Raw genomic sequence first — 27,820 nt, 5'->3', positions numbered from 1 at the left:
GACCTTTTTTCTTGTGTTATAAAGTGTCAGGCATTGGCAGATTCTTCTGGAAGGAATGTTCAAGCAGTAAGAGAATCATATTTGTAACATTTCTTAATTAATAAATCATTTTAATCTGAACTGTTCAGTTGAGTGAATGCACTTCTTTCTATATGTGGCATAAAATGACCCCGCTGGTCAGATGAACCCGTCTGTGTTTGTAGCTGTTGGTGAGGGAGTTTTCTGGTTGTGGTTCTGCTTGTAAATTTCAGCTAGAAGCCTGAAGTGTCAACAGCTGATTTTTAACAACCCAGATTTAGACTTCATTGCTGGCTCGGCTCCAGTCCAGCCTCCTGCTCAGAACAATGCTTGCTTAGATTGCCACCATTTTCCTCAGTGACTACCCCACTAAGCCATTTTTTTTCCCTGTCCCTGCTCATATAAGTGTCTTTTAGGGCGGATTATGCTAAGCCGGCTAACAGAGCAGGAAAGGACGACGACTGTGAGTGTTGAATGAGGACCAACTGAGCCGACTTCCTCTGCATGACCTGACAAATAGCTGAGAGGCAGTCAGTGTTAAATCCCAACCTGTGCTCATTCACAAGTTACTCTAATCTCTGCTGACGCGCACAGAACACGTGCTACAGCAAGTATATGAAATACTAAAAACTGACCGGCCATACAGAACTGAATGTCCGGTCAGGCTTTCCACAGACAGTGACTCAGCAACAGCTGCTTCTTGTTTTGGATCTATACAACTCTTCCAGGCTGGATTGACAAAAAAAAAGTGCTTATAATTCATACTGGGCGCAGGAAACAGGAGTCCTGTGTGAATGCAGATCATTGCTGACCCTCACTGTTTGTCCTCTTCCCTCCACCCCCCCGCATGACGTCTGATACTTTAACTCCTCTGTGTTGCAGCAGCAGCAGGTGTAATCTGCAGCCTGTCTGCTGGCGTCACTTGTATGATAATCCCGTTAGTCGTGTGCCCACGTGATGCCACTCCGGCCATATTCACCACAGCACAGATGCATTCATCTACAGGTGGCCTCCCCCTTCTGCCCGAAACAAACTAATAGATAAAATAATTAATGTAAGTTGTTGTGACTCAGTGCGAGTGAGTGTGCATTAGTCTGGAAATCAACTTTTCAAAACAATCAACACAAGAAAAAGTCATTACTCAAAATTATTTTTTTTTATTCTTAACAGTGTACTCTGACTTTTCAAAGAATTTACACTTTATATAAAAAGGAACAACAAAAATTGCCAAAGATGAAGCTCAATAAAGTGCATTTCTATTATTGAAGAAAAAGAAAGGCTCGACCTAACAAGCTGTGTGTTTTGTTTTTTTTTTTTTTGTTGTGTTGCAGCTTTTCACTGGGAAACACAGGCAGGTCAAATATACAATGGAGGATGTTCAGGATGATGAACCATGAGAAAGGTTGTGTACTTGGTGTGAAACCTCAGCCTCCCCAGTTTCTCTGTGATGCCGTCACAGCATTAACATAAATGAGAAAGTTCACAGATTTTTCTATGAATAAAGCGGAAGCTGTTGCCTTATTTAGAAAGCTAGCAAGTAGATTTAATTCTGATCTGTGATAAGTCAACACTTTAGTATAGCTACATATTTAACAGACATGAAATTTAATTAAAATATTTACTCTTCCTTCAATCTCTGTGAGAAAATACATGAAGTAGAATCACAAATAATGCAAAAGTTGAATAATTATGTAACAACTAGCAATAACTTCAGACGGTGTAGCTTTAAGGAGGAGTGGCCTGGTTCTGAGGGCTGGTGCATACAGACTGTCAGCTGATACATTATGCATATGGGTTAAAATAAATATCCCAAATTCTATATGTTGGCACTGTATGATCTGAAGTGTCCTAGGAAAACATTTATATTAAACTAACTATTATCAAAATACATTACATGCGCATCAAGTTTCATAAATTAACTTAAAAAAAGCAACTGCTCTGTCATGTGGAGAACACATCAGTCTAAGTGCTGGAAAACCAGGTTGAGCTTATGTTTTACCTTTTGGAATAACAAAAAAAAATATCTACAGACATCCATTTTTTTCAGGCAAGGAAAAATATAACGTCTGTCACGAGTAACGGTTTTATACATATGATTAAAATTAAAGCGAACAGGAGGCAGCGCAAAAGAAAACTTTCTCCTTCTCTTTACGTCAAGGAATCAGTTTATTCAAGGCACCTGTTTGGTAGCTGTGCAAATGTCTGTACCCTGGCCCGCCGAGGGCCACATGGTGCAGGTGATGCTTTGGCCTGTGGCCCCAACACAAGAATCCAAGGCCGCTTTTAGCTCCATTAACTGGGTCCCTCCAACCCTCAGCTTCTCCCTGCAAACACAATTACAATACAATTGTTGTTTGTCTTATACGGCCGCATGCGGTGGGAGTTCACTATTTTTGACTTGCTGTATTTCTCCTGGTGCTGTCACAAAAATCTGATGAAAGTATTGATCCTTAAGTGACTTTCCCCAGCCTTGGTTAATAGCAGGTAGGTGGGTTAAGTACAGTGAATGATATGGCTATCTGGAACTTTGTTGTTTTTATATTAATCACTGACCATTCAGTCTCGAATCGTTTTTCTTTGTTGAAACAAATCGTTTTGCATGAGCAGCAAAGCATTCTAAGCCCAAATGTTACGTAACCCAGCAGAGAGCAGTGGAACTTAACATTGTACTATGTAGATGAACCCGAATGACTCTTCAGAGAATTTCTTTTTGAGTGAACTTTCTATTTGCTGACCGTGTCCAGCACAGAATGTCCACGACAGACAAAAGAGCTTTTGTGCAAACTGCAGTTTCCAGAAGCTTTGGGTTTCAATGGCAGCTATTCATGCTCACGCTTTTCGGCCGAATTACATTTTTCAGCTCATGCCATCATGTGTGTTTCTGTGCTAACAAAAACATGAAGAAAAGCAGAGAGCCAGTCTCCTGTGTGAGCACAGACACATACAAAATTTGGCTTCTTAAATCTTGGCAACGGCTGCTTAGCAGCAGAGACACTGGGTGAGCTCGTTGCTTGTTTTGTTTTCTCCTCTGCTTTGTCTCTATTGGAACATTGCGTAACTGCAGGAAGAGATGGAGGAAAGAAAGACCAGAATCTGGCTCTCAATCCCCCGTTTTCACCCTACTTCTATTCATACTCCTTCATTCAAGTGCAGCTGTGTGTTTTCATAACCTGCACAAAACAGCAGATTGTATTACGGACAAATGGTGGTCCATCACAACTGTTCTAGTTTCACATTTTGGCCTCATGACTGTATAAACGGCTTCCGGTCAATGTAATTAAAAGAACAACGGACTCATCAGCGACACTCCGTTCACATCAATGCTCAAACTCCTGTATAAAGAAAGACTGAACGCAATCGCACAAAGTCGTACACAAAGGACGTATATGAATTCTGCACAGTCATCGACCCAGATCAGCAATGTGTACACTAGGAGGAGGCTCTTTGCTACTTCTGTGTTACATAACGATCTATGTGTTTGATAGGTAGTTAATGGATATCCCCAGGAGAGAGTAATGATCTACACTGACGCGAACATAGAACAACGTGACACTGAGATGATATAACCGAGTGTTGCGCTCATGTTGGTATGTTGCTATTTGTAGCAAATCATGTTGTGGTATGTTGAACAGAAAGCCTGCAGTTGGATTCATTTTCCTACCTAACTGTGCTGCTATAGACACATGACGATTACCATGGCAACCAACACCACAATTCACTATTTGGTATCATTTCTTTCAGAGGAAAAACACATAGATAGTAGCAGGAGCAGGACGGGCAGGATGGGCTCCATTGAAATGGAAATGCCAACTGTTATTTATTTTATTTGGACTCCATCACTTTGTCCTATTGGAATTCACGACTGAAATAAAATCTGGCATCCTACATAAACTCAAACCAAATCCTGCGTTCATACAATATACATGTGCATAAACTAATTTTTCCAAACAGATAGGCTTATGTTGTACATGCAATGGATTCATTCTAACAGACTAACTCAGCTGAGAAACAGACACTGGAAAACACATTTTTATTGTACTTTGTACCTCTCTTAAAAAAAATAAATAAATAAATAAATAAATAAATAAACTTAAATTGGAAAGGCTTTTAGAAAAACACTTATGTAATACAGACAAAAACAATGCTCCAAACTATTTAGCAGAGCACGCAATTAAATAAATGCTGTCAGAACCCATTACAGCTCTGCCTCCATGTGCATCCTGCCAGGTGCCTGGTCACATTAACAGCTACAACCGCAAGGAATATACAAATATATGTAAAAGTACGTATGGTGAGGCAGCTTAGTCCCAGACTGATTAAAGAGCGGGAGCTCGAAGTCATCTTTACATTTGTTTAATATGAAACAAAGGGTAAATGTTTCATATTTAAACAGCTCTGAATCTGACATTTCTAAAACCTTGAATCTCCACTGGATGTTTATTTGCTTTTGAGGCCGATTTGTATTGAAAGCTGCCAGTCAGACTGGCTGATTCAGAAAAAGGGCCTCCCTGAGGCTTTACATAACGTATGACATCATGCCAGTGCTCTGAGAACAGAAATCAAATATTTAAAACCATAGTTAGTGCACTGGGCAAGTAAAGGCTGAGATCACTTCACAGTTAATGTAACATATAAAAAATTTATAATCACATCGCAGATGGCTTAACTATGTCTTTCAGCAGTGCTCTGTTGTAACAAAAGCTGGGATGACGTGACTGCTAAGTGCCTGCAAAGCTCTTCCACAAAGTGACAGAGCAGATGTTGTCTTTTTTTTTACTACGTAAACCTTTTTATTTCTCTTTTAATAACTGCGGAAATACAGAGAAATAAATGTGTCTGGTTATCTAATGATCATCCCTTTATAAACAAACCGCTGTAGTAAGAATCAGTATCAGTGTAACAGCGTCCTAATATCACTGCTGTCCTGATTCACTAATTTGAAGTGATCTAGAAAGGATCAAGAAGAGCTATAAAATCAATCCTGCTAACAGTCCATATTACCTCTGGAGTGCTTATGAAACCGTCAGAAGCATTAATAGAGGATATATGATGGCCAGGAGACGGATAATCTGTTGAATACATAGAATTGTGGCTTGTTTCCATGGCAGTTGCTGGGTTCACTCATAAGCACAGCTGCAGTTTAGCTTGAGAATCACATCATAATGAATGACGCACTGTCGGTTCTCCTATGTATGAACACAACTCATGCACTGTTAGAGGCAATGGATATAAACGTTTTCACTTTTTGCTCTCCAAAAATGTAAATAAAAGCAGAAGCTGGATAATGAATCAGGCAATCAATTCCTGCAGTTGATAAATGCTGAATATATTAGTCCTTTATCACTTTATTTGAGTCCATGCACGGGAATCGTTTACTCTCCACTATTCAAATAAAGTCTTCTTACTTGTGTGTGCCATGTTTCATCTCCCAATTAAATCTTAGTGCAGAAGAAGCATTAATGCTTACCCCATGCCAAAAAAAGAAAAGAATGGGTACAGTTACTTGGAAGAGTTGGCATGCCCACAGACAGAGCTCATCAAGTAAAGGCCAAACCGCTAGATAAACAAACATCTTGCCTGGGCATGCTACAAGAATGCAAGAAACCTGAGAACCTGAGGATGTTGGCTGTAATGTTTGGTCAAAAGAAAGCTGTCGCATATGTCAAAATCAGGTGATGTGATGCTGGATGTGGAATACTAGTTAAATGCATATAACCTCCAGAGTAGAGAAAGAAACCTACTTTAGACTTGGACCTCAAAAAGACATGGTTCACAATCACCACACAAATGCCCTCCGTATCAACATTGTCTATACTTGTGCGTGTGTGTCCTACCTGTAGTCTTGTTGTGAGAAACAATCAAGCAGGTCTTCAGCTGTCAATCTGGAATCCACACCAACAATCTGAAACACAATACATTCAAGCTGAACTAAAAGTGCACGTCAAGGCAAGCTCAAGGTCAACTTAACAAAGCCCACTGCGGGGGGAAAATGGCTTTCATTATGACGAAACCTAATTGCATAACACAAACTGAAATGGCACCAACCTTATTAGAATGGATAACGCTGAGCAGTGCTTGGACTTCTCCCAAACTAGGGGCTGATGACAAGACACTGAAGGACATGAAGAAAAGCTTTAGAAATATGAGTTCTAAAAAATTTCAAAGTGAGACTGAAAAAATTGTGAGATTTTAAAAGGTCATCCCAGAAGGCTTGGGACCATTATACATCTCAATTTCTTAACTGTGTTTTAAACGAATGATTTTATTCGCAAGTTATAACATTGAATTAACTTTCAATTAAATAAAATCGACTGTTTAACCAAAAGTAAGACTATAGACATATCTTCCAGTCTCTGACAAGTATAATTACATCTTATTTACACATGAACAGTTTATGATTAAATACTTCCTCTGTCCATCCATCAACATGTACCAAACAAGTGCACGCAAGGAAAGTTTATGTATAGAGAAATAAGATGTCTAATATTGTGTTGGCCCCCCTTTTGCAGCCAAAACAGCCCTGACCCGTCAAGGCCTGGACTCAACGTGGTGTCTGGTACCAAGATTCCAATAGCAGATCCTTTAAGTCCAGTTAATTGTGAGGTGGGCCGCCATGGATCAGACTTGTTTGTCCAGTACATCCCCCAGATGCTCGATTGGATTAAGAGAATGTGGCCAAGTCAACACCTCAAACTCATTTTACTCATTTTACATGCACGAGATGTAAAAGAAAATGTGATTCATCAGACCGGGTCACCTTCTTCTGTTGCTCTGTGCTCCGGTTGTGATGCTCACGTGCCCATTGGTGGTGCTTTTGGCAGTGCACAGGGGTCATCATGAGCACGCTGACCGCTATGCAGCCCCACACACAACAAACTGTGATGCTCTGTTTATTCTGACACCTTTTTATCAGAACCACCATGAACTTATTCAGCAATTTGAGCAACAATAACTCGTCTATTGGACTGGACCACGTGCATTGCCAGTTCACCAGTGGTCCTTGGACCGGTTCTGACAGACCCTGACCATGGCTGATCAGGGAACACCCCACAAGAGCTTCAGTTTTGGAGAAGCTCTGACCCAGTCCTTCTGCCATCACAGTTTGGCCCTTCTCAAACTCCCTCGAATCCTCATGCTTGCCATACATCAATTTTGAGGACAAAATGTTCACCTGCTTAATATATCCAATCAAATAGCAGGTGCCATGATGAAGAGAATCAGTGTTATTCACTTCACCTGTCAGTGGTCAGAATGTTGTGCCTGATCAGTGTATGGCTCATTTCATCAAACTCTGACCTCACAGAAAAAAATGCAATAGGACACAAAAGGAAAGACAATAATGACATTAACTAAAGCCGGGATGAGAGTGAGACGATGGTGCTAAATTATCCATGTCTAGTGTCCACAGAGGAAGAAAAATGAGAGAGGGAGACAAAGGGTTATAGTCTGTACTGAATGACTCATAGCTCTGCTTAAACATGTGAAAACGAGTCTGGCTGTCTCCTAGGCAACTGTGCTTGAGCAACTGAATACACATAAGCATGTGCATCGATAAGTTCAGAAGTGCAGACAGACATAAATAAAGCATAGACAGAGACGATAGAAATGGAGGTAGCAAAAAGTGCAGTTGCAAAGAGATCTAACATACTTATGTGTGAACCTTCCAGTATGATAGCTGTTCTTTAGAACTTTATTGCTCCAAAATAGTGAAAACTGCATCCAAGAATGCCCATTTTTTCACTAAACAAAGAGGAAATCACCCCACGTATCTACACTGGCCAGACGATGAGACAATGTGACAAAATGACAAAACTGCTGGTAATAAAGCACCATGAAACTAGCCCAAAGAAGAAACAGAGAGCTACAGAGACGAGTTGTAATAAAGGGCACGAGGATACATACTTGGGAGGCCCATCTAAAAACACACTTTTTGTTGAATTATTGTTGAAATGCCTTTAAATATTTGTATTTGCTTTTAGAGATTCTCCCCCAACCCCCTAACTGCAAGAGGCTTTCTTTGTGAAATACTAGAAATTACAATACAAAGCAAAGATAAAAGATTACACAGGAAATAAATTATGATGAATTATGAACCACAAGAGAAAGAAAATAAAATGAGGAGGAAGGCAGTGATAATGAGCTGATACCGCACGTGAATGACCTCTGTTCATGTACTATAAATTTCCTTTCAAAAACAAATTTATTTTTAACAATAAAAGGGTAGCGACAACAACTAAAAAGTAGATAAAGGGATTATTGAACATTTGAATAATCACTCAATTCTAAAAGATCAAATAGCTTATGTGAGTAAAGTATTGTCTTAAAAAGGTTCCTGGGTGTGGTACAGCATTTGCTACAGCACTATGAGATGGACCAGATTCTACAATACAAACAGAAGAAAGACACAAAGACTACTACAGCTGTCAAAAAGGTCTGTGTGGAACTCCTTCAAAAAATATTAAATGAAACTGAGGTGGAGTGCAAACCCTGTGAGGTAAAGCTATGCACAGTTATGTGAGAGTGAAACAACCGGCAAAAAGGCTGGAACCAGTCAACAGATCAACAATCACTGGCTGGCTTTGCTACTGCACAAAGTAAGTTTGATGGTAGAAGTGCAGAGCAAACAATAGCCACCATCTCATAGATGATGGTGAAAAACATGCTTCCCATCAACTTCATTGAACGTCAGAGTACTTGATGTGATGGCATTTGTTGCACCAAATGTATGGTTCCATCAAGAAAATCCGTTACCACAAGGCCACAAAACTTTGTGATGCTGTTGAGAATATATTTGAGAACATATATTTGTTGAAAACATGAGTTTGAGTAAATTACGAAATTTAATAAAGTCAATTAATTGACTTTATTAGAATAACTTTAGAATAAAATAATTTATTCTGAAGTCACAAGACCATCTGAATCTCCAAAGAAATAACCATCCAACAAACCAAAAACAAACAAACAAACAAAAAAAATAAATAAATGAGATAAATTAATTGGTCATTAATTGTTCACTGGTACTTTTTGCTTGAGATGCCCATCCCTACTAAAAGGAAGCCGTTGTTTTTCGCCCCATAGAACAATCAAAGGAAGCATTCCAGACCATCTATAGTGGATCCTACACTATGAAATCAGTTAAAACGTTGCCAAGTGATAAACATGTCATGTGAGCAGTTATTGTCCATATTAAATGTTCTATGGAGGCATTATCCAGCATGCTGAACTAATTATATTGTTTAGTACGTAAAAAGCATGTAGACAAGGGTGCCACGTAAGGAAGTGACAAAATGCAAGCAGAAATAAGAATCAGATGATGTCTAATGAAGGCTGTCATTCACAATATTAATACCCCCATTAGAGGCATATAAGGGGGAAATTTACTCTCATTTTGTTAAATTAATTTCAAGCAATGTCAGATACCAAAAGGAAAGGTGCTGGTGACCTACAGCCAACATGCACAGCAGAATGCTGAAATTAAAGCAGTTTTATTCATTCATTTTATTTTAAGATGTACCTACATGAAGGAGGTAATATAAAGACATGACATGTTAACCCAGTATTATTCCACTATTCCTAAATCCCGTTCAATATGTAAATAGATTATATATTTTTCAATGCTAACGCAGGCAAAAGCAGATAAAAGACGTCCGTCAGATAACTGTTTCTGTCTCAAAGGTTCAGTGAATAGCTGAGCAGAGCTACAGTGCAGAGCTCCCTGTTACATCATGGAAAAGGTGATAAGGCAAAGCCACAAGGTCAATCAGATTACACCCTAACGTACACTACATGCCAAAAGGGCCTGGGAGTTATGAGGTCACATGACCCACAAGCACACCTAACCAGGACACAGGAGGGAGTACACGTGTTAAGGACAGATCTGGGAAAGCTTCAAAGGGGCCACTTTGAGAGTTGAGTCAAAGGTGAGACATGCATAAATAAAGGAGGGTTTCGTCAGTGGGTTTAGTAAATATCACACAAATTGACAGACTCCTGCTCTGAAAAGTGAAGTCAATGCAGTGCTTTATAGTGTCCTGCACTCTATCTGATAACCAATAGGGAGCAACTTCAAAGATTGCAAAAATAAGTCAGGTTGTATGAAGTCTAAGGGAATATGAGCCTTCTAATCATTTGATTTAGTACCTCAATAAGCCGTTTCTAAAAAAGGTTCATGGTCTCAGTTGCTAGTTTCAATTGTGGTCCCATTTACAGAAAAATCAATAATAGAGCAGCAAATGCATTATATCATGGCCATTTTGTAATTAACAGACAGACATGTCTGTCAGGATAGAGTATAGAGCCAGTCAGATCCTTCCATCACTGCTTCTCAGCAGCACCTTTCAGATATGGTTTCTTTCGGTTTCAAAAAATACTGATAGTTACGATCAAATCACAAACTCGTGGTCTCAAAACCAGTTCGCAAAACCAATGGGTGGCACCTTGGTGCATTGGAGATCTCCATAATTACCAAAAGAAATAAGAGTTGAATGGAAAGCATTCCAAGGTGCCAGTAACATGAAATGTAACACTAAACCTTAATTGAGAAACAGCTGCTAGGATTCCCTCTCTGTGCTTCATTTTTCCTGTTTGAGGAATCTATAAACATTCAGCAAAATCATTCATTTCAGGTTTCGATAACCATTGTGGCAAAGAGGCAGAGCAGCAGAATGTCTGGTGATATGTTTGGCCTGACAGCCATGATAACGGACGTATGATACCTGCTGAAAGTTTCGAGCAGCTGTGAGACTGTGGAGGACAAGTTGTCCAAACAAGCCAAGGCCTGCTGTGGTGGTGGAGGACCTCCCGCTGGCAAAGCACTCTGCATGGTGTGGGGGTCAAAACCAAGCACTTTGAACACTTCCAAGCTGAAGAATCACAGAAAATAATGACCTCAAAGGTCAAGGAAATGGAAAAAAGCACATTACATATCAAAAGAAACAAGCTCCAAAATAGTTTTTGTTCAAACAAATTTTTCCATATAAAATCATTTTTTGGTATATCACTACTTCATTTGTTGTTTACATGGTATTGTGTGGTGCTCTAAGTCGACCAAATCCAGGCAAATATCTGTGAAATATCATTACAGACCATGATATCCTAACCTAGTTTGTGTGAGGGAAATGTGGACTGAATGACCTAAATTCATTATTTCCAGTTGTTGGCATGTGGCCTTAATGGTCTGAGCACCATTCAATGTCTCTATCCTATCAGGTTAAGCAGAGATCTCATGATCCCAGTATAGAAGAGCAAAAGTCAGGCCCACAGCAATGAATAGTCAGAAGATTCAGGTGATCCCCATAAGATGTTCAGCTTACAGTTTTACATGAATAAAACAGCTCAGTCCACACAGAAATGATCAGATTCTGCCCCTACTCAGCTGACCTAGTGTTGATGTGACTCTGACTTGTTGTCTGCTTTGTTACGGTTTGGTATCATTGAACTGTGCTTCTTTTATGGTTTTCTTAAATTAAAACATTCAAGCTTGGCCAAGTTGAACACTTTAATTCTTGCACCAGGAAATATAAGAATTTCCACCACAGTTTTGCACAGTGTAACCATATGTAGTATCCCAGCACTATATCCATCATAAATCTGCCTTGCACCCACCTTGTTTGACACACATTACACCAGATGTTCTCAAACAGGGCCCACACTTCCTGATGAGTGACCTCAGCAGGTGTGGGTTGTTTGTCTTCATCGTCATCATCGTCATCATCATTCATGACAATATCATAAGCTGGAGAGTCTCCCTGTAAACACAGACAGAGCTATTATTCAAACTGAAAGTTTTAAATAAAACATCTCATCGTGTTGAATAAAAATCTGTGTCTAAACCATGATGTCTATCTTCATCTTGTTTTGGTCCTTATCTAGACCTTTCAAAAAAGCAGAGAAGAGAGCTCCTGTCCGCTATCTGACTATAGACACAACATAAGTATTTGTTTATATTTCTTGGTTACTTCCCACTAAAAAGGTAGTGTACCCTTTGCACAAAGCAGAAGTGGAGTAAATTTCAGCTAAGGTGAGGTAAATTACCTTTGAATGTGCTCATTACTGACCTGTTGTAGTGTAATCATAATGTTACCAATTAGGGAAATGGCACTGGGAACACGGCTTGAACTTCTCTCAAATGCTTTCACAAGGTCCTTAGCTTCTTGAAGGGCTGTCATGATATCATCACGGTCTTTTGTTTTACCTGAAGGAATATGTGCAAAATATGAAATATATACAGACACACACACATACACACGTATATTTATAGGACATCAGACAGCTGTACCTGGGGGCATGCAATAAAATCTGAATCAGAAATTGTTTATTAATTCCTGGAGGGAAGTTCTGTAATGATGGATATTAAGGTTGATATACACTCAGTTGAACTGCACATGACTAGTTAATTGCAGGACTGGCAGTATTCATTTTAGCCTTTGGAAAAGAAGAATTATAAATATTAAGATGGAAGACAAAGCCAGGTAGTGGGACACTCTAGCCATCGTGAAGCCAGCTACATACACTTATTTATTTATATTTGCATGATACTTAAATTGCATGAAATTCTTGTGATCTCACTCAACACCCCACAAAGCTTACCCTTACCATAACTTAACTCACATATAAAGACAAGCTTTGTTACTTTGCATAGGCCAGTGAAGAGTCCGTCCTCACTAGTATAGCTACAAGCAATGACACACACAATAACATCCTGCACAGAAGAGACCAGAAATTGCATGCAGTACTTTTCCACTCCTGGACTGGTTCTTAACCTCACACTCAGTTTATCCCTCCTTCCTTTCCTCCTCCTCCTCCTCTTCACCCTATTCTCAGAGTCCTGGCACAGAGCCCTCCTGCTTGGTACCAACAAAGCCAGAATCAGACTTGTGAACCAAGGAGGCACAGAGCAAGGGTAAAACTCTTTTGTTTCAGCTATTTGATTGATTAAAAAATATTGTGGCACTAGTGCAGCGATCACACCCACACAGGTGGACTTCAGAGATTGAATCTGAGAGGGAAGTACACACACAGGCCTGTAGGCATAAAGTAATTAGACTCAGCAATGATACAGAGCAAGAAGTGCTGCAGTGGGCAACTCAGCATCTTTCTGACACACATTTGAGTGTCCTGCTTTAGCAGATGACCTGATTTGGTATGTAGTTCTGTATGGTTCTAGCGCAGTGCTGGGTTTGCAACGTCATACCCCAGAGGAGTAAGGCTTTTTCAGGAGGATGAGTCAGTATCTCAATGCCATTCTCCAAGAAGGCATGAAAAGCTTCGGGATATTCATGTTTTCACATTAATGTTAAGGTTTTTTTTTTATTTTTTTTATTTTTCACTCACAAACCCTTTACTTGCATATTACAACGGAACAAAGACCCAATTATGTCATTTGCATTTAAAGTAAATTATTTAAATGAGCTCCAAGTAAAATGGCATACTTTTTTTTTTTGAATTTTTAGATTGTGATTTTATTCCAACCAAGTGATTCACTAATATCTAACTTGTGCATTTAACATTTTTTTTCTAGCTGTTGTTACTCTTTTCGATATAGTTTTTATATTAAGTCAGGCGAGGGATCAGTCAAGAATTCTAATACAGACCTTAGCACTCTTTCACCTACACATCTACCTACCTGAGTTGAAAAATTCAATGAGATTTAAAAGAATTTGCTGCTTTTTCCGTGGCGCAATCTGCCCAAATACAGCAATCCAGTGCTTTTTCAAACATTGCAGGATATCTTGGAGAGTCCAGGGTGGTTTAAGATAAACTATCTATTAAAAGAGAACCACATAAAACAAATTTCAGTGCAAAAAATAATAAACGATTATTAAAAAACTTATTATTTACAATTCAGTTCCGTATACACGTTACTCACTCACTCATTTTCTACCGCTTATCTGTTTCCTCCTTCTGGGACACATTACTCAATAATTTAAAAATATCATTCACCACTGTCCATTGTAAATCTCAGTAAGCTGTATATGAGGTGTGTATACATACAGTAATTATTTCCATATATTGTAAAGTTGCATTACAAGCACATTTATTTAAGCACTCTTGCAATATGCAATATAAAAATGACTGTGAGTCATACATACGTAATACATAACAAGCCAGTGAAAATTAGACCAAAATCATGTTGGTGTAAATATAAAATAACTAGTAACACTGAAGAAAACTGATTCTGATTTAATCTTGAAGATCCATTTTACCTCCAACCAGAGGTCTTCGTAAGCAGCCTTCATTTCCACCTCTAAGACATCAGATAGTACCTCCTGCAAGATGTCTTTGAGTTCAGAAACACATTTGCCAATATCCAAATGGGTTTTTTCCTCTCCTTTGCCAAGCTGCTGGTTATCTGTGATCATGCACAACATATGCTTCAGTACGGAAGCAAAGTATACACACAACAAAAGAACAGCAGAAATGCACTTTTCTCTCACTGAGAATGTGTATGTGTTAAATGACTTTTAGCGTTTTATCACTATTTGTTGTGTTTATCAAAGCTGTTGCCTGAATGCAGCACTTAATATGCATGGACTTGAAGTGAAGGAAAGAAAAACAGGAAAGTAGGAACCAGTGTGTGGAGAAGGCAAGTGCGTGGATGGTATGTTCTATTAACTCGGGCAGTTTGGTGTATGGCAACTAATTTCCTGTTTTGCATGAGGAACACATTAATTCTTGGCTTACATTTCAAGACAACTCCTTCAGATAGGCCAGTTCTCTTTGGACTATGTGACTGTGCTGGTGTGCAACTCCTGTTCAGCACTGGTGATGAGATCTGAGGGTTTTTGTAAAGCATCGTGGTGGCTTCAATGTTTAGCAGACGGTCAAAGCCATATCTGGATCTGTCAACCTCTGCTTCCAAATCATTTTTGCTGAGGGCTTTCACCCCACTCAGAAGGGCTTTGCTGCATAAGTTCTTGTCATTTCTATAGAGGAAGGAGGGAAAGCAACTTTTTTATTCAGGTAAAGACAAATGACATGCAACAAACAGACAACTCACAAAAGATTAATCTGTGTTGTACCACATCAATTCAATATCTGGCTCACACTGGTCACACTGGGCAAGGGCGGGGTCACCCTGGACAAGTCACCAGTCCATCACAGGGCCAACACACAGAGACAGACAGAGACCAACAACTACTCACACTCAGACCTACAGACAATTTAGAGTCACCAGTTAACCCAAAGATGATGTCTTTGGGCGGTGGGAGGAAACCGGAGTACCTGGACAGGGCTCAGAAAGGCCCCAACTGAACCTGCAACCTTCTTATTGCGGGGCAACAGCGCTAACCACTATGCCACCATGCTACCCCTTAATTTCTCTTTTATTTTGCTTAATTACCAAAAACAGTGTCTGGAAATTCCAGCAGCCAAACAGGAAGAGATAAAAAAAAAGAACATAAAATAATACAGTCACTGCTACTGAGCTGAATAGATTCCTGAACTTTACTCAGAATACCTTGCTCAGCATATCTATTCTTGTCTTATAACGGTCTGGCTATCTCTTTCTTTCATCCCAACTGGAACTATCTGGCTGGACCTACTCAGTCACATGCATTTGCATTATTTGCAGAGGACACACGCTCTGCAGCAGCAGCAGCAGTGTGTGTGCAATGGGGGGAGGGGGTACTCACGTGCATAGGATGAGAGCACACCCTGCATACAGACCCTGGTATTGCAGGCAGCACTGCAGCACTCTGTCATCATTATTCTCAGCATTTAGACCATCTGGGGACAAGATGGTAGAGGGAGGAGGAAGAAACAGGAAGAAGAGAATGACAGAGGAAAAACATGACAGTGCATAAAAGAACAAAAAAATGTTTTTTGTTCCTAATGAAACCACATGGCATGCGCAAAAGAGATACAACACCACATCTTTCCTTTCAAGACGATGAAGAAGATACAGAGATGAACAAAAGATGGAAGTTTCATGTCTATTTCAAGCAACATGTGTTTGGTCCCATGAATAATATTTTACTAAATCTCCTCTTAGCATCCTTTATTAAAGACATGAAACCATCAGTACTGAAAAATTCATGTTTGATCAATATTACATCCAGCAAAAAAGTAGGTTACCCTATGCTTGGGAGCAACGTTACCTTCACATACACATTGTGTATGGTAGGTTCCTGAGTTCTGGGCAACCAGCGTAATGATGGTGCCCCCTAGTGTCAGCTGGAATCTCTAAGAACCTCAAATACTATGCTTAATTAATTTAAAAATCAAACAGGAAAAAAGTCACACACCAGAACAGCAATTTCAAATGCAATTTCAAATGCAAAAAACAGTTAGTTCAAATATATCTTCATATGACTCAAAACTACTTATACTCCAAAGGGACTGGAGTGTGGATATGATAGGTAGATTACTTTATCACTATGTTTTCACCAAAACAAAAAGCATAAAAGACAGATCTTCACTTGTATGAGCTCTGTGAGGTTATGCCCTAAATTGTAATCCGTACGTACCACTGCTCTTGGCAGCCTGCTGCATTGACTGTCCCCAGAGGTATGGTTCCCGGCTCTTCAAAGAGTTGTAAATGAATGAGATGGCAGGAGTGGCCAGGTGTGCCACAGAACCTGATAGGCCTCTCCCCTTTTTTAGGGAATCCAGCTCCTGAAGAACTACCCAGGGGATGAGGACTACAGGAAAACCTAGGGCTGACATAACATGAAGTGGGGAGAAAGCAAGTAGTGATTACATGTTTCATAAAAGACCGTATTATTATTGGACAGGTGAAGAGAGGGATGGAGCTGTCAACTGATTGTCACCTGGTAGTGAGTTGGATTTGCTGCTGGAGGAAAAAGCCCTGGCAGACCCAAATGCTTTGTGAGGGTCTGCTGGGAAAGTCTGGCTGAACCCCCTAGGAAAGCTTTGACCAGATCCCAAGGGTCGTTGGGCATATTGAGTCTGAGCGTGACCGTGTTCTCTGCCTCCATTGTCAACAAGGCCGTTCTGAGCTGTGGCCGTAGGGTCTCTGGTGCCTTTTGTGGTGGCAACTCCCAAACCCGGGGTGGAAACAGATATAATGTATGCTGTCAGGCTGAAAGAATCCTATCAAGCCTAGTTAGTTTGTGGGACTCCTAAAGCAGCTGATGGGTACCAGCAGGCCAATCATGCCGCAGTCTGAGCTGTTACAGAGGCAAAAACTCAGGCTTGGGAGGTGTTCACATAGAGCAGGCCATGGAGGACGATTATTAGACAGCCTTGAAGAAATTCTGGCAAACCGTTTGACACCTCAGAAGGGGGAAGCAGTACCCTGCCAACACAGTTTGCACTGGAGGAAGGGAGCTGTTGACCTCGGCTAGGGACACTGTTGACTAGTGGAAGGGATACTTCAAGGATCTACTCCATCCCAATGACATGCCTTGGACTGGGGTGGTGGTCTCTCTTTTTAGGAAGGGTGTGCTCCAACCAAAGTGGAATCACACTCCTCGGCCTTCAGGGGACAGTCTATTCCAGAGTACTGGAGAGAGGGATTCGGCCTATAGTCAATCCTCGGATTCAGGCTGAACAACATGGTTTCCCTCCTGGTCATGAGCACTGGACCAGCTCTATTCTCTCAACAGGTTGCTTGAGGGTTACTGGGAGCTTTCCCAACCAGTTTACGTGTGTTTTCTTGACTTGGAGAAGTCATTGGACCATATCCCTCTTGACATTCTGTAGAAGGTGCTCCGTGAGTATAGGTCCAGAACCTTCTGCTAAGGCCTGTTTGGTCTCTGCATGATCGGAGCAGGAGCTTGGTTTGCATGCTGGCAGTAAGTCAGACCTGAACCCAGTGCATGTTGGGAGTGTGGCATGGCTGCCCACTGTCACAAGTCCTTTTCATTATATTTATAGACACGAGAACCATGGTTCTCATCTGCAACAAGGCGGCTGGCCCTCTCTAGGTTGGAGGACAGTCTTTGCCTCAGGTGGAAGAATTTAAGTATTGTGTGGTCTTTTTCATGAGTGATGGAAGGATGGAGTGTGAGATCGATAGACAGGTCAGTGCAGTGGCAGCAGTGATTCTGTTGATGTACTGGTCTGTTGTGGTAAAGAAGGTGCTGGCAAAAGGCGAAACTTTCCATTTAACTTTGATCTACGTTCCTACCCTCACCTGTGGTCATGAACTTTGGGTAAGGCAGTAAATGATGGATGGATAGAGGAATGGATAGATGGTTTACAGTAAAAAAAAGGGCTTGGGGTGAAAATCCTAAATTATACAGTAACACACAGAAAATAGCAATAAATAATTCAAGTAATATCAAATATTAAAATAATTTTAAATACCTCCAAGGCCACAAGACCGGATCTTTTTCACATAATCCAGATGACTGAGGAGAATGTTAGTGTCCAAAACCAGGATTAAGTTACCCTGAATGGGTTTACCTGTAATAAAACACCAAGTTTATGTTTATTTAATTATTTGTTTTTAAATATAAAATGTGAATAAATTAAATTACCCACCGTTTAAATTCTGCAAAGGAGTTGTGCCTTTAAAAATTCTGAAAATTACTTTTTTAAATCAAATACAATTTTGAGATCAGATAACTATTTAGATTTTTGTTCCTGAAGTATGTCAATCTGAGTAAAGTGTTAATTCAGTTGCAGGAAAAACCCGCATCATTTACATCCCATATCATATGAGACAGGGCATGGTCAACATATTTTCACGTGTAATTCAAAGGCCAAAGATTTCCAAATGATGGATTGTATTATTTTATATGAGAGGCCATTGCATTCTTGGGAGCATTCAATATGGCAGATTATTTTTTTAGCTCTTCCATGATCTGCATCCTGACATAATCCTGTCTCTGAGCTTGCAGTTGGTTCCCTCGCAGCATGGATTTTGCTCCAATAAGGCAGCATCAGCTATGAAATCCTTTCTAGACAGGTGCGTGCTTTTAAAAGTCAGGTGCAAGTAACTGAATGTACATGGTGTAAAGGCATCTAAAATAAGTTCAAGACAAATAGGTTGCACCTAATCTGAATTTCAGGCATCATTGCAAATTGACTAAATACTAATGCCAATATATGTAAAAAAATATATATATAAAACATCGGCCTCTGCTACTGGATGAACTAAAATTGCTGAGTTTTCCTTTTATGACATATTAAAGACAGACTGAGGTGATGTAGAGGAGGGAAAAATTAACTTGAACAAGTTTACCATATCACTACAAACACAGTACAGCTACAAAGGTTGACTTGCATTGGTATTGAAGCTTTTCTTATCCTTTAGTGCCAGTATGCATGTTCATATACAATGCATGCATACAAAAGAAAATATAGCCTCATATGTTGTACACACGTACTGTACTTATGCAAATACGCACTGATAGATAGGGATAGCACAAAACTTACAGTCTATATCTGTGGCTCCCTCTTCTGGGGGGTCTATCTCCATACAGGTAAGTTCTCCATAACTCTGCATTACATTCACTTCCAATTTCTTCTCCGTGCGGGCGAAATGAAGCTGCTCAGCAACTTGAACAATCTACAGAACAATAGTTTTGTGACAGGCAAAAAAAGTTTATCCTCTCTTTAATTTTAGAAATCTACCATTTCTGCAAAGCTAGAATTGTAAAGGATGATGATGCATTCAGAAGAAACAAGTGATACTTTTTACTACCTCATCATAGCATGGCTCATTTGTAGCACTGCTCACAGGTGGAAGTTGGTGAGACAGGGATGACTGCTTATCTTGTTCTTCAGAAAAAAAACTCGTAGTTACATCCGAATAGCTGTGACGTTGCAGGATGTTATCTTGCTCCATGTTTCTTATTGAGGCATCAAAGTGTGGAAGCGCAGTCTGATGATTTCGATTTGTACTTGCAGAAATTGCTGCTCTGTCATTACCAGTGCTAACAACTTGTCTTAGCTGAACTTTTTTTGGTATCTTAAAATTTTGAGGCAAAGTTGGTGGGAGAGAATCTATTTGTTGCTGAGGAGATGATAACTGAGCTGTTTTATGTGACAATGATTTGCCACTCCTCTGATTTGAAATTACTTTCTTTAATGTCTTGGAGCTACAATCTGAGGTAGTATGCTGGTTGACTAAAAGCTTATTTGAGATAGAGGCAGAAAGAGTTAGTGCTTCTGTACGAAGTCTCATTTTAGGTTTAAACTCGTTTTTTTGACACCTTTGGGCCATCTTCTTGACCAGCTCCCTTCTCTTCTGCTCTGACAAATCTTTGATAGCAATACTGTCATTTCCAGTCCTTTGTGACTCCTCAGCTCTGTGCTTCTTCTTTGCACTGCTCCTCTGTACTTTCTGTTCAGCAGCTGGGCTCCTCTTGGAAGACTTGTCATGTAATTTGCCTTTATAGATACTCTCTGTTTTCTGAGGAACTGTACCTGAAGTGTCTGTGCCAAAGGGGTTTGAGCTTCCCCTTTCCAAAATCCTACTCCCACTGCCATTGTTGTCTTTCTCTGAAACATAATTCTTTGCTTTACCCAAACGCTTCCTTGTATGGAACAGCAAAGAGACACTTTGTGATTTTCTATATTCTTTTGCTTTTTCAACAGGTTTCTGATTTGCTGCCTGTGCTGTGGCCTGTCTGTGGGCGGGCTTTTTGGTCTTGCAGGCGCTTTGAGAATCATTCAGTATAAAAGAAACTGAATTTTCTCGTTTCAATGCACAACTATAGGTGGAAGAAGACAGAGAATATTACAGTCAGTGACAAAAATACAAATGGAAATGAATGACGTTCGTGATGTTCACAATTTCTAACCTCTCATGCTTCCTCTTGACACTTTTGAACCTGTTGTAAGCACCTTGCTCTTTGGATGCCTAAAATGAAAAAGATAAACATAAAATCTTGAGTGAACAGCTTGTTGTGAGATTAGACTACATCCCTGGTCACAGCAATACATTTAGGCAAGGCAAGGCAAATTTATTTGTATAGCACAATTCGACAACAAGGTGATTCAAAGTGCTTTACAGAAATATTAAAACATAGCATGATTAAAGTCTGAAAAAAGAAAGAAATAAGAAAAATAGATAAAATTTGATAAAATAGTATAGTAGTCAAAATATTACATACATTACAAATATGATTACAGGCTTAGTACATTCTGAGCTTTATTCAAACGCAGCTGAAAATAGGTGTATTTTCAATCTGGATTTAAATACACTGAGTGTTTCAGCTGATCTGAGGCTTTCTGGGGGTTTGTTCCACACATGTGGAGCATAGAAGCTGAATGCAGCTTGTCAATGTCTGGTTCTGACTCTGAGGACTGATTAAAAAAACGGATCCAGATGACCTGAGGGGTCTGGAAGGTTCAAACTGGGTCAGAAGGTCACTGATGTATTTTGGTCCTAGACCATTCAGAACTTTATAGACCAGCATCAGATCTTTAAAGTCTATCCTCCGATGGACAGGCAGCCAGTGTAAAGACCTCAGAGCTGGGCTGATGTGGTCCACTTTTTTGGTCTTTGAGGACTTGAGCAGCAGAGTTCTGAATGAGCTGAAGTTGTCTAACTGACTTTTTAGGTAAACCTGTAAAGATGCTGTTACAATAGTCAAGCCTACAAAAGATGAATGGATGGACTAGTTTTTCCAGGTCCTGCTGAGACATCAGATCTTCTAACCTTGATATATTCTTAATGTGATAGTAGGCTGACTTTGTTGCCTTAATGTGTTTTTCTAAATTAAAGTCTGAGTCCATCACTACCCCTACATGTCTGGCCTGGTTGGTGGTTTTTAGATGTATAGATTGAAGCTGTGTGTTGACCTGTAATCGTTTCTCTTTGGCTCCAAAGACAATTACCTCAGTTTTGTTTTTGTTTAGCTGGAGAAAGTTGTGGCAAATCCAGTCATTAATCTCCTCAATGCATTTACCAAGAGCCTGCACAGGGCCTCGGTCTCCTGGTGACATTGTAATATATATCATCTGCATAGTTATGGTAGTTTATTTTGTTGTTCTTTATAATCTGTGCCGGTGGGAGCATGTAAATGTTAAACAGAAGAGGTCCCAGGATGAAACCACGGGGAACTCCACATGTGATGCTTGTCTGCTTGGATGTAAAGTTACCTATTAACACAAAGTACTTCCTGTTCTCTAAGTATGTTTTGAACCAGTTTAGTGCAGTTCCGGAAACACCCGCTCAGTTCTCCAGTCGTTTAAGTAATATATTGTGGTCAACTGTATCAAATGCAGCACTGAAATCCAGCAAAACTAAGACTGACATCTTTCCAATGTCTGTGTTCAGACATATGTCATTAAACACTTTGGTCAGAGCAGTCTCAGTGCTGTGGTGCTGTCTAAAACCTGACTGGAGGGCATCATAGCAGTTATTTTGTGTTAAAAAGTAATTAAGCTGTTGAAAAAACAATTTTTCAAATATCTTACTTAAAAATGGGAGATTTGAGATGGGCCTGTAGTTGTTCATTTGTGTCTTGTCAACAGGTTTGATTACAGCTGGCTCTGGAATCACACCTGACATTAAGGGCAATTTCACAATCTGTAACAAGTCCGACTCCAAAACCTTTGAGACCTTTTTGAAAAAACCTGTTGCCAGGATGTCTAAACAGCAAGAGGAGTTGTTCAACTGATGTAAGATGTCCTCCAGGTCTTTGCTGTTAATGGGTTGAAACTGTGTCATGGTTTTCAGTGGACATGGTACATGTGCTGAACCTGCTGCTGATGTACCAACTGCTTGTCTAATATTTTGCATTTTGTCTGTGAAGAATTTGGCAGTGATTGCAGGCCATAGTGAATGAAATTCAGTTGCCACTGACACAGGAGGGTTTGTTAGCCTGTCTACTGTGGCAAATAAGGCCCGAGCATTATGACTGTTTTTGGTGACAATGTCAGAGAAGTAGGACTTGCTTGCATTCCTCAGTTGTAAATAATAAGAGTGAAGTTTCTCTTTATAGATGTCAATGACTTCTTCCTTCCAGATATAACCTTCACCTTAGTGGGAGCAATAGTGTCCATTACAGTTAACATTTTAGTATTGAAGCTACTGACAAGCTCACTGATTGAACCCCCAGACCGGGCAGGTGTTAAAAAGGAAGACCTGATTAAAGAGCTCACTACTGTTTTTAGTTATACACCATTTTGAGATCACTGCTGTTGAGACATTTGTGCGCACTGAAATCATACTCTCAAAGAAAACACAGGAATGATCAGACAGGCCCACATCAAACACAGTAACCTTTGAGATGCTCAGACCCTTAGAGATAAGTAAGTCAAGAGTGTTTCCCCTATCGTGCGTGGCCTCTGTTAAATGCTGAGTCAGCCCAAAGTTGTCCAGAGTGTTACTCAGGTTTTTAGTCCTTTTGCCCTGAGAGCTGCCCACATGGATATTAAAATCTCCAACAACAATTATACAGTAAAATCAACACAGATCATAGACAGCAGTTCACTGAGGTCATCAAAAAGATCTGCACAGTATTTGGGGGGCCTGTAAACATTCAGAAACAGGACTCTGGATGAGGCCTTAGGCTGTATAGCCATATATTCAAAATACTGAAAACTTCCAGGAGATAACTGCTTGCATGGAAATGATTCATTAAATAAGACTGCGACCCCTCCTCCTCTCCTGCTCACTCTGGCCTGACTGATAAAACTATAACCAGGAGGGGTTGACTCAATGAGAGCAGCAGCACTGTTATTTTGTTCTAACCAAGTTTCAGTTAAAAACATAAAATCCAGGGTGTGCTCAGTGTTGTGTGGAACACAAGGTATGTTTACTTTATTTAAATGTCTTTTAGGCTTTCTGTGTTTTCACTGGGCCACATTTTCTCCTTCTGTCACCTAAATACAGAATTTTTTAAACCTTCTAATAAACAGGGTCCCAGCTTGTCCTTAAACATAATTTTTACATAAATTTTTGACTACTCAGTGTTTAATGTTTAAAAAACAAAGTATCTGTAGCATTATTTTTGGAAGCGTCGCCATGTTTTTTTCGTGCCTGAATCATGTTCACAGTATGTACATCACTTATGCACCCCATGCAATAATCGCAAATATTTCTGAATGTCATCTCCTCACCTTCTCATCTTCTTCGCTGGAAGATGAAGACAACCTCTTCCGCTTACTCTTTTTTGACATTTTTCCCTGAAGAGCAATTTGAGGAGAATTAATAATTCAAATGCAAACCAGAGTCCAACTTTCACGAGGCGCACATTGGGGCTAACGCAGGTAAAATTTTATTGCACACACAATGTTTCTAAATGAAACATTTAGCGAAGCTAGTCTGTTAACAGAGCTAAACAGCCAACGTTAACTTGTAACCGTTAGCTCATGTAATGTATCTGTTGAAAAGCAAACCGCTTCAGTGTAAGTGAGCTGCTCTTTACTGCCTCAACTGATTACTTAGACGAATTCAGTGCTATAAAACACGAAAAGCGGTATTAAATGTGTAACCTCCGGCAAAACAGATAACCAGTTCCCTTCCCAAAAACATCCGCCGAACTTCCGCCTTCTTCTTCTTCTACGGCTATTTTTTTTTCCACCTATTGATGATGCATTACTGCCGCCGACCGGGCTGGGATGGAGCTCCGTCCTAGTGACGACGAAAAAAGGATTATAAAAAGTGTTATAAAGTATTGTTTAGTGGAAGAACATACCTACAGCACTCCGAAAGTTACAGTTATTAGCGCTCATATCTACTGAAGGAGTAGTGACACCAAGGTCAGGGCAGTGGTGAGGAATTTAAGTTTGTTTGGGTTGTGCACTATCCGATTTCTGCTTCTGACGCTCAGATTATTATTTTGCATTCTATGCAGTGGTGGAGTCAATATTTTCCCCATTCACACCTATTTCTAGTGGAAGAAAACTCTTCCACCTGCTCCGTTATCCTTCCCAGAGGTTTATGAGCTGTCACTAAATTTATTGATGAACTCAACCTGTAAATAATGATTCATTTGTTCATAATGAATGCGTTTATAGTCACCCTTGACCAATTCTTCATAGAACATATATTAAGAACAACATCTGAGTTTATGGAAATTCCTCCTCCACCAACAGGTAACCTAGCAGCTCAGTAACATTAACAAATACAGTTTATGCTGTCTTAGATTTTGAGAGTTTAGGAATTACACTACTGGTCAACAATTATAGCTTTTGAGACGCTATGTTTCTTTAGTTATCTGTTTCCCTGGCCCCGTATTGGGAGCCACAGAAGGATTTGTAGTTAGTAAATACACGTATAAACCCTTACATTCAGTGGGTAAAGTGGAATTGTGGGGCAACTCTCAAATTTTGTGTTGGTGCAACAAAGAAAAATGACTCACCATGTTCGGATGTGATAGTGTCGCTGTCGTCCCAAGTATCACACTACTTATTTGCTTTACCTTTAATGGTTATATTTTGGTCCATATACACTGATATGGCAATAGACAAACATTTCTGAACAACACAATATGGAACACAGCCTTGCTTTTCACAATTTCAATTTCAATTTCAATTCAAATCTAAAAATGTGAAGCTTCAGTTTAAATCAGCATGATTGAAACAGTAAAAATGGAGTATATCACGGCCTGGACTGGCTGGAGCTGTCCATTCACATGGCCACTAAAGACACTGAAAGTTATATTAAACACTTAAATATTTATTGTCAAATTCTTTATCAACACAGGGTTAGGGTTCGCGTTATCCGTTGAGCTATTTCCTGATTTAAAAACGCTATCAGCAAGTCGGGGTCATTTTCTTCCTATTTTTAGTCAGCATTTCCAGATCAAGCTTACCCCTGGACATTAACTGTGAGCCTTCATTTGCACCCTCTCTTTTCCCCCTCCCTCCTGTTATAAAGACAATAACACTAGCCTACCAATCTTTTCCCAATTAGGAAACAATTATTAATGGCCATTTCTTTCTGGCTTTGCACTCTAAAACCAAATGTTTGTTATTGGCCAGTAACTGGTCAGTCAGCTAGAGTCGTCTAGCATTGTTGTTTCTCTAAGTTGTGTTAGTTGCAATGTTTACATTTCAGAATCTTGACACCACTTCACCTTTTAACTCCACTCCAACATCCACTTGCCAAATGCAACGACTTTATCTGCAGGCATCAACTGAGACAGGAGCTAGGAGGAAAAGCAGTGACAACATGACGTCGGGAAAGTGATAACTTGAAGTTATTCCAGATGCGTGTTTTGTGAAGGCCAGGAGATAATGTTAGTTATTACGTTTTGATGTGATGAACAACACAGCGAAGAGAAATTTGACTGCACACTATGGGCTGTATATAAAAAATGTTCAAGCGATTTTTTAAAAACAGCATTGCGTGATCTCCTGTTCATTGACTTAACTCCTGATAGTCCTTTATGAATCAAACACTGAAACTGCAGTTGTAGCTATATGCCACATAGTGACACTGTAGCTCTACTTATTTTTCCACTGTTCTTTATCCCTCAAAACACATGTGCGCGCCCGCACACACACACACACACACACAAATACTGTGCTTCAGCACATTACAAAGTACTTGTACTTTACTTTCATTTTGTGCTGGTTTATATTTACTGTTTCTTCTCCATGCAGTGCCTTCTATAAATAACACGGTTCTTCTTACCAACACCTCTGACTTGGAAAACAATGCTGATAAAGACTTTGGAGGTGACAGAATAGATGAGCTATTAGTAGTTTCAGCTGTAGGGCATGATCATTTTGACATCTTCAGTAACCCCGAGTGGGAATGATAACATCATTTAGGGATTGTGACAAAAATTGTGAAATGCTTTTGGATTAAGTAGATGAAACAGTGGATTAGATCAGTGACATGTTAAATCCATAATATTATATTTGAGAATTGGAAACAGCTTCTCTGTTTTGTAGTCCACAGGGCTAAGGCCAGGGGTTGATTTTCACTTGGTTTAGTTGTGTTCATGTGGTTGTCTATGTTGTGATGAAGGTCCAAGAGTCAGATCTCAAACAGACTGGTTCATAAGATTACATGATCCAAAGACCACATGTGACAGTGCAGCTCCTCATATTAGCATGTTTCATGAAACTCAATCTTCTCTGTGACACAAAAAAAAGTTATTACTAAATTGAAATGTGCCTGAAATAAATTTCAGTAGGAGAAATACAAAATGCTTTCACTTAAATGTGTGCTTTTGGTCTGGACTTCATAAAACATCAGCATCAGGCACCAGAGGCCCACTGTCTGAAGTTCAAGTCAATTTTCAAAGCTTTGCCAACTTTCCATGCATCTTCCTTTAACTTTGCTTGTCGCTTTTTGAGCTCTCCTTTTACCACATCCATCGCAAATTCAGCCCAAATAACAAAAGCTGCCACAAATCCAGAATACAGGAAAAATTAGAGGATGCTACAAAAACTTACAAATCAACATGGATAAGCACTTAAACTATGAATATAGAAGAGTTCAAGATACTATAATTATGTATTTATACAAAAATACAATAGAGAAATGTAAGAAATGCAGCCTATTTACTTTCACTACTTACATTCAGAAATGTCCAACTAGCATACATGCCATACTTTTTGAAACCCCCACCTCAGCACCTAACTTACCAGTTCATGATGTATGACATAAAAAAAAAAAAAGTAAAACACACAGTCGTATAATCTTTATGAATGGCTGGACTCCTGATGAAATTCTGTGTGATAGTGGAATGAAACCCTCAGGCCACGAGGACATGGCCTTGGTGCCTACACTTGTAGCTTTGGTACTGTGCAACATGATGAGAGGACTGAATAATAATAGGCCACAGGCTTTCTGCTTTGAAAATTAGGATGAAAGCTGTGAGGTAGAGGAGAGGTTTGTCGTTGGTCTTTTATAAAGGCTGCTTATTCATTAAGATTCTGGCACGGCCATCTGTATCCTACTCTCTGTGTGTCTGCCTGTCTC

General features: G+C 39.7%; 1 protein-coding gene across 4 annotated transcripts; it reads right to left on the bottom strand.

Moving 5' to 3' along the window:
• Window positions 1-1,159: 1,159 nt before the first annotated feature.
• On the bottom strand, window positions 1,160-24,425 carry swt1 (SWT1 RNA endoribonuclease homolog). Of its 4 annotated transcripts, XM_029500240.1 has the most exons (17): window positions 24,376-24,425; window positions 24,001-24,066; window positions 20,733-20,791; window positions 19,631-20,642; window positions 19,363-19,495; window positions 18,289-18,387; window positions 16,485-16,676; window positions 15,651-15,744; window positions 14,701-14,942; window positions 14,223-14,368; window positions 13,643-13,781; window positions 12,075-12,211; window positions 11,623-11,765; window positions 10,734-10,880; window positions 6,064-6,130; window positions 5,853-5,920; window positions 1,160-2,342 (listed from the first exon to the last, which is right to left on the bottom strand). In XM_029500240.1, exons 2-17 carry the CDS (start codon window positions 24,058-24,060, stop codon window positions 2,189-2,191), a joined length of 2,892 nt encoding a protein of 963 aa, XP_029356100.1. In that variant the 5' UTR covers window positions 24,061-24,066; window positions 24,376-24,425; the 3' UTR covers window positions 1,160-2,188. The 4 variants fall into 4 exon arrangements, 3 of the variants coding, with proteins under 3 accessions (XP_029356100.1, XP_029356101.1, XP_029356099.1); XM_029500241.1 differs by having other exon boundaries at window positions 19,354-19,495; window positions 24,001-24,415; XM_029500239.1 differs by having other exon boundaries at window positions 24,001-24,415.
• Between the last annotated feature and the right edge of the window lie 3,395 nt (window positions 24,426-27,820).

This window comes from Echeneis naucrates, chromosome 4 (genome assembly GCF_900963305.1).
Source record: "Echeneis naucrates chromosome 4, fEcheNa1.1, whole genome shotgun sequence".
NCBI lineage: Eukaryota > Metazoa > Chordata > Actinopteri > Carangiformes > Echeneidae > Echeneis > Echeneis naucrates.
The sequence above is the reverse complement of the archived record's forward strand: the minus strand, read 5'-3'. Positions and strand labels throughout refer to the sequence as shown.

Coding starts and splice junctions, on each gene's coding strand:
- swt1 (XM_029500241.1), bottom strand. CDS start 24,060: ATGTCAAAAAAGAGTAAGCGGAAGAGGTTGTCTTCATCTTCCAGCGAA. Junction 20,792..24,000: donor CCAGCGAAGAAGATGAGAAG/GTGAGGAGATGA, acceptor TTTTCATTTTAG/GCATCCAAAGAGCAAGGTGC. Junction 16,677..18,288: donor CCGGTCTTGTGGCCTTGGAG/GTATTTAAAATT, acceptor ATGTTATGTCAG/CCCTAGGTTTTCCTGTAGTC.